This window comes from Lipotes vexillifer, unplaced genomic scaffold (assembly GCF_000442215.2).
Source record: "Lipotes vexillifer unplaced genomic scaffold, Lipotes_vexillifer_v1.1 scaffold689, whole genome shotgun sequence".
NCBI classification, from domain to species: Eukaryota; Metazoa; Chordata; class Mammalia; order Artiodactyla; family Lipotidae; genus Lipotes; species Lipotes vexillifer.
Genome location: NW_006772359.1, coordinates 2,267,720 through 2,275,362, shown reverse-complemented (window position 1 = coordinate 2,275,362; position 7,643 = coordinate 2,267,720). Strand labels below are relative to the sequence as shown.

Sequence of the window (7,643 nt, the reverse complement as noted above, 5' to 3'; positions counted from 1 at the left end):
CCTCCAATCAGGCTGGAAGAGCGTTTCTTTGTGGAGCAGTTGTAGGACATGGTGCCGGATGGAGAGATGTGAGTAACTTGCTGAAACTGGCTCCTGAACTGTAAATGCCACTTCAGGCTCCCGAGCTTTTATATATCCTTGCTGGTGGGTGGGGCTCCCACCCTGGTCTTCCTGGCTTCCTTGGCTCACACTGGCTTGCCTTAGAACATCTTGTGACTCTCCAGGTTGTCTCTTGAGAAGCCTTCATCCTCATAAAGAAAGTATAGTAGTTTGGTAACTAAATCACAGGCTTCTGGACTGTACTTAGTCCCAGGATTAAGAAGGCTGGTTGACAGCTTCAAAGTTATTGGTCATCCCAGCCCACACTTCATCCCTCATTCATTTTGCTTGGATACAATGAGTGTCCATCTGACAGTAACATCAAACATGCCACCATTCCACCATGACACTCTCTCCCTTCTGACTGGGACTAATTACACACCCACACGGAGTTTGGGTTGTTGTTGATACTTAATGTTTTAGGCATAACTTAATCAGTCACCCTCCCATAGCTCACAGAGTTTCTAATGAACAAAGAACATTCTTGAATATGCTTCAAGGTGATAATGACAACACCTGTCAGGAAAAAGGACACAAAGACATATCCAGAGTACAAACTGGCTTGGAAAATCAATTAGGTGATCAGAGCAAGATGCCCCTAGGAGGTTAGAGGGCAGTGGGATTCGCCTTTTATGTCCAAGCAGCAAAGGAAATCAGAAGCTAATTAAGTGGGACTGTGTTTGTAGCCAAGTTTCTTTCTAAATAAATTGGATGAGCTTTATTCCTAAAATGTTTAATCTTGTAACAATGGATAAGAGTGGTTCATAACACTCATCGATATGCCAGTGGAACAGGCTTAGTTAATTTTTTAAATTATTATAACGTTAATTTGAAAGGGTAGGGTGTCTTTCTCCCAAGATGCTCAATATATTCAAAAGATATTTATTTTCACACAAAAACATAAAATAGGATGCACTTTTATTATGCACAAACCAAAGGCTCTTTAAGGTCACTGTCTCCATCAAGGATAAGGGAAGGAGAAAGTGGGAGAAAGCAGGCCGTTTTTTTGTGGGTTTTGTTTTTCTTTTTTTTCTGTTAATCTAACAAAGTAAGTTTATTGGATTTAATGCAGTTTGAGAGAATACCATTTTACAGACAATACTGTGTTAAAAAGAAAACTACATTGAAGATATTTATAGGATTTTAGGGTCTGGGTAGGAATTTTAAAACATTCTATACCTGGTGGACATTTGTATACCTTTCTTGGAAAAATATTTATTCTAGTCCTCTGACCAATTTTTAATAAAATTATCTTTTTCTTTGCTATTGATATGTATCAGTTTCTTATAAATTTTAGATATTAATTCCTTATCAGACATATGGTTTGCAAATATTTTCTCGCAATCCATAGGTTAGGTTTTCATTGTGTTGATATTTTCTTTTTCTGTGTAGATGCTTGTTCATTTGATGTGGTCCCACTTGTTTGCTTTTGCTTTTGTTGCTTCTGCTTTTTTTTTTTACATCTTCATTGGAGTACAAATGCTTTACAATGGTGTGTTAGTTTCTGCTTTATAACAAAGTGAATCAGTTATACATATACATATATTCCCATACCTCTTCCCTCTTGCATCTCCCTCCCTCCCAGCCTCCATAACCCACCCCTCTAGGTGGTCACAAAGCACCGAGCTGATCTCCCTGTGCTATGTGGCTGCTTCCAAATAGCTATCTATTTTACGTTTGGTAGTGTATATATGTCCATGACACTCTCTCACTTTGTCACAGCTCTCCCTTCCCCCTCCCCATATCCTCAAGTCAATTCTCTAGTAGGTGTGTGTCTTTATTCCCATCTTACCCCTAGGTACTTCATGACATTTTTTTTTCTTAGATTCCATATATATGTGTTAGCATATGGTATTTGTCTTTCTCTTTCTGACTTACTTCACTCTGTATGACAGACTCTAGGTCCATCTGCCTCACTACAAATAACTCAATTTCATTTCTTTTTATGGCTGAGTAATATTCCATTGTATATATGTGCCACATCTTCTTAATCCATTCATCCGATGATGGGCACTTAGGTTGTTTCCATCTCCGGGCTACTGTAAGTAGAGCTGCAATGAACATTTTGGTACGTGACTCTTTTTGAATTATGGTTTTCTCAGGGTATATGCCCAGTAGTGAGATTGCTGGGTCATATGGTAGTTCTATTTGTAGTTTTTTAAGGAATCTCCATACTGTTCTCCATAGTGGCTGTACCAATTCACATTCCCACCAGCAACGCAAGAGTGTTCCCTTTTCTCCACACCCTATCCAGCATTTATTGTTTCTAGATTTTTTGATGATGGCCATTCTGACTGGTGTGAGATGATATCTCATTGTAGTTTTGATTTGCATTTCTCTAATGATTAATGATGTTGAGCATTCTTTCATGTGTTTGTTGGCAATCTGTATATCTTCTTTGGAGAAATGTCTATTCAGGTCCTCTGCCCATTTTTGGATTGGGTTGTTTGTTTTTTTGTTATTGAGCTGCATGAGCTGCTTGTAAATTTTGGAGATTAATCTTTTGTCAGTTGCTTCATTTGCAAATATTTTCTCCAATTCTGAGGGTTGTCTTTAGGTCCTGTTTATGGTTTCCTTTGCTGTGCAAAAGATTTGAAGTTTCATTAGGTCCCATTTGTTTATTTTTGTTTTTATTCCCATTTCTCTAGGAGGTGGGTCAAAAAGGATCTTGCTGTGATTTATGTCATAGAGTGTCCTGCCTATGTTTTCCTCTAAGAGTTTGATAGTTTCTGGCCTTACATTTAGGTATTTAATCCATTTTGAGCTTATTTTTATGTATGGTGTTAGGGAGTGTTCTAATCTCATACTTTTACATGTACCTGTCCAGTTTTCCCAGAACCACTTATTGAAGAGGCTGTCCTTTCTCCACGGTACATTCCTGCCTCCTTTATCAAAGATAAGGTGACCGGGTTTCCCTGGTGGCGCAGTGCTTGAGAGTCTGCCTGCCGATGCAGGGGACACGGGTTCGTGCCCCGGTCCGGGAAGATCCCAAATGCCCCGGTCCGGGAAGATCCCAAATGCCACGGAGCAGCTGGGCCCGTGAGCCATAGCCACTGAGTCTACGCATCTGGAGCCTGTGCTCCGCAATGGGAAGGGCCACAACAGTGAGAGGCAAGCGTACTGCCGAAAAAAAAAAAGATAAGGTGACCATATGTGCGTGGGTTTATCTCTGGGCTTTCTATCCTGTTCCATTGATCTATCTTTCTGTTTTTGTGCCAGTACAATACTGTCTTGATTACTGTAGTTTTGTAGTATAGTCTGAAGTCAGGGAGACTGATTCCTCCAGCTCTGTTTTTCGTTCTCAAGATTGCTTTGGCTATTCAGGGTCTTTTGTGTTTCCATACAAATTGTGAAATTTTTTGTTCTAGTTCTGTGAAAAATGCCAGTGGTAGTTTGATAGGGATTGCATTGAATCTGTAGATTGCTTTGGGTAGTAGAGTCATTTTCACAATGTTGATTCCTCCAATCCAAGAACATGGTATATCTCTCCATCTATTTGTATCATCTTTAACTTCTTTCATCAGTGTCTTATAATTTTCTGCATATAGGTCTTTTGTCTCCTTAGGTAGGTTTATTCCTAGATATTTTATTTTATTTTTTTTGTTGCAATGGTAAATGGGACTGTTTTCTTAATTTCACTTTCAGATTTTTCATCATTAGTGTATAGGAATGTCAGAGATTTCTGTGCATTAATTTTGTATCCTGCTACTTTACCAAATTCATTGAGTAGCTCTACTAGTTTTCTGGTAGCATCCTTATGATTCTCTATGTATAGTATCATGTCATCTGCAAACAGTGACAGCTTTACTTCTTCTTTTCTGATTTGGATTCCTTTAACTTCCTTTTCTTCTCTGATTGCTGTGGCTAAAACTTCCAAATCTATGTTGAATAAGAGTGGTGAGAGTGGGCAAACTTGTCTTGTTCCTGATCTTAATGGAAATGCTTTCAGTTGTTCACTATTGAGGACGATGTTGGCTGTGGGTTTGTCATATATGGCCTTTATTATGTTGAGAAAAGTTCCCTCTATGCCTACTTTCTGCAGGGTTTTTATCATAAATGGGTGTTGAAGTTTGTTGAAAGCTTTTTCTGCATCTATTGAGATGATCATATGGTTTTTCTCCTTCAATTTGTTAATATGGTGTATCACATTGATTGATTTGCGTATATTGAAGAATCCTTGCATTCCTGGAATAAACCCCACTTGATCATGGTGTATGATCCTTTTAATGTGCTGTTGGATTCTGTTTGCTAGTATTTTGTTGAGGATTTTTGCATCTATGTTCATCAGTGATATTGGCCTGTAGTTTTCTTTCTTTGTGACATCCTTGTCTGGTTTTGGTATCAAGGTGATGGTGGCCTCGTAGAATGAGTTTGGGAGTGTTCCTCCCTCTGCTATATTTTGGAAGAGTTTGAGAAGGATAGGTGTTAGCTCTTCTCTAAATGTTTGATAGAATTCGCCTGTGAAGCCATCTGGTCCTGGGCTTTTGTTTGTTGGAAGATTTTTAATCACAGTTTCAATTTCAGTGCTTGTGATTGGTCTGTTCATATTTTCTATTTCTTCCTGATTCAGTCTTGGCAGTTTGTGCATTTCTAAGAATTTGTCCATTTCTTCCAGATTGTCCATTTTATTGGCATAGAGTTGCTTGTAGTAATCCCTCATGATTTTTTTTATTTCTGCAGTGTCAGTTGTTACTTCTCCTTTTTCATTTCTGATTCTATTGATTTGAGTCTTCTCCCTTTTTTTCTTGATGAGTCTGGCTAATGGTTTATCAATTTTGTTTATCTTCTCAAAGAACCAGCTTTTAGTTTTATTGATCTTTGCTATTGTTTCCTTCATTTCTTTTTCATTTATTTCTGATCTGATTTTTATGATTTCTTTCCTTCTGCTAACTCTGGGGTTTTTTTGTTCTTCTTTCTCTAATTGCTTTAGGTGCAAGGTTAGGTTGTTTATTCGAGATGTTTCTTGTTTCTTAAGGTAGGATTGTATTGCTATAAACTTCCCTCTTAGAACTGCTTTTGCTGCATCCCATAGGTTTTGGGTCGTCTTGTCTCCACTGTCATTGGTTTCTAGGTATTTTTTGATTTCCTCTTTGATTTCTTCAGTGATCACTTCTTTATTAAGTAATGTATTGTTTAGCTTCCATGTGTTTGTATTTTTTAACGATCTTTTCCTGTAATTGATATCTAGTCTTATAGCATTGTGGTTGGAAAAGATACTTGATACAATTTCAATTTTCTTAAATTTACCAAGGCTTGATTTGTGACCCAGGATATGATCTATCCTGGAGAATATTCCATGAGCACTTGAGAAAAATATGTATTCTGTTGTTTTTGAATGGAATGTCTTATAAATATCAATTAAGTCCATCCTGTTTAATGTATCATTATAGCTTGTCTTCCTTATTTATTTTCATTTTGGATAATCTGTCTATTGATGAAAGTGGGGTGTTAAAGGCCCCTACTATGAATGTGTTACTGTCAATTTCCCCTTTTATGGCTGTTAGTATTTGCCTCATGTATTGAGGTGCTCCTGTGTTGGGTGCATAAATATTTACAATTTTTATATCTTCTTCTTGGATCGATCCCTTGATCATTATGTAGTGTCCTTCTTTGTCTCTTGTAACAGTCTTCATTTTAAAGTCTATTTTTTCTGATATAAGAATTGCTACTCCAGATTCCTTTTGGTTTCCATTTGCATGGAATACCTTTTTCCATCCCCTCACTTTCAGTCTGTATGTGTCTCTAGGTCTGAAGTGGGTCTCTTGTAGACAGCATACATATGGGTCTTGCTTTTGTATCCATTCAGCCAGTCTGTGTCTTTTGGTGGGAACATTTAAACCATTTACATTTAAGGTAATTATCAATATGTATGTTCCTATTCCCATTTTCTAAATTGTTTTGGGTTTGTTATTGTAGGTCTTTTCCTTCTCTTGTGTTTCTTGCCTAGAGAAGTTCCTTTAGCATTTGTTGTAAAGCTGGTTTGGTGGTGCTGGACTCTCTCAGCTTTTGCTTGTCTCTAAAGGTTTTAATTTCTCCATCAAATCTGAATGAGATCCTTGCTGGGTAGAGTAATCTTGGTTGCAGGTTTTTCTCCTTCATCTCTTTAAATATGTCCTGCCAGTCCCTTCTGGCTTGCAGAGTTTCTGCTGAAAGATCAGTTGTTAACTTTATGGGGATTCCCTTGTGTGTTATATGTTGTTTTACCCTTGGTGCTTTTAATATGTTTTCTTTGTATTTAATTTTTAACAGTTTGAATAATATGTGTCTTGGTGTGTTTCTCCTTGGATTTATCCTGTATGGCACTCTCTGTGCTTCCTGGACTTCATTAACTATTTCCTTTCCCATATTAGTGAAGTTTTCAACTATAATCTCTTCAAATATATTCTCAGTCCCTTTCTTTTTCTCTTCTTCTTTTGGGACCCCTATAATTCGAATATTGGTGCATTTAATGTGGTCCCAGAGGTCTCTGAGACTGTCCTCTGTTCTTTGCATTCTTTTTTCTTTATTCTGCTCTGCAGTAGTTATTTCCACTACTTTATCTTCCTGGTCACTTATCCGTTCTTCTGCCTCAGTTATTCTGCTATTGATCCCATTTATTGTGTTATTCATCATTGCTTGTTTCATCTTTAATTCTTCTCGGTCCTTGTTAAATGTTTCTTGCATTTTCTCTATTCTATTTCCAAGATTTTGGATCATCTTTAGCATTATTCTGAATTCTTTTTCAGGTAGACTGCCTATTTCCTCTTCATTTCTTAGGTCTGGTGGGTTTTTATCTTGCTCCTTCATCTGCTGTGTGTTTTTCTGTCTTCTCATTTTGCTTATCTTACTGTGTTTGGAGTCTCCTTTTTGCAGGCTGCATGTTCATAGTTCCCGCTGTTTTTGGTGTCTGTACCCAGTGGCTAAAGTTGGTTGAGTGGGTTGTGTAGGCTTCCTGGTGGAGGGGACTACTGCCTGTGTTCTGGTGCATGAGGCTGGATCTTGTCTCTCTGGTGGGCAGGTCCACGTCTGGTGGTGTTTTTTTCGGTGTCTGTGGACTTATTATGATTTTAGGCAGCCTCTCTGGTATGGGTGAGGTTGTGTTCCTGTCTTGCTAGTTGTTTGGGATAGGGTGTCAAGCACTGTAGCTTGCTGGTCGTTGAGTGAAGCTGGGTGTTGGTGTTGCGATGGAGATATGAGGGAGATTTTTGCCATTTGATATTACATGGAGCTGGGAGGTCTCATGTGGACCAGTGTCCTGAAGTTGGCTCTTCCACCTCAGAGGCACAGCACTGACTCTTGGCTGCAGCACCAAGATCCTTTCAACCACATAGCTCAGAATAAATGGGAGTAAAAGTAGAAAGAAAGAAGGAAAGAGGATAAAATAAAATAAAATAAAGTTATTAAAATAAAAAATTATTATTAAGAAAGAAAAAAACTTTAAGTAAAAAACAAACAAACAAACAAATGGACGGACAGAACCCTAGGACAAATGGTGAAAGCAAAGCTATACAGACAAAATCTCACACAGAAGCATACACATACACACTCACAAAAAGAGGAAAAGA

The 7,643-nt window shown here is 38.0% G+C and overlaps 1 protein-coding gene across 1 annotated transcript in view; it reads right to left on the bottom strand.

Moving 5' to 3' along the window:
• Window positions 1-50, bottom strand: part of KRTAP11-1 (keratin associated protein 11-1) — a 1,037-nt gene extending 987 nt beyond the window's left edge. The window contains exon 1 of the mRNA XM_007447424.1: window positions 24-50. Within this exon, the coding sequence (XP_007447486.1) occupies window positions 24-50 (27 nt within the window). The remainder of the gene's footprint in view (window positions 1-23) is intronic.
• Between the last annotated feature and the right edge of the window lie 7,593 nt (window positions 51-7,643).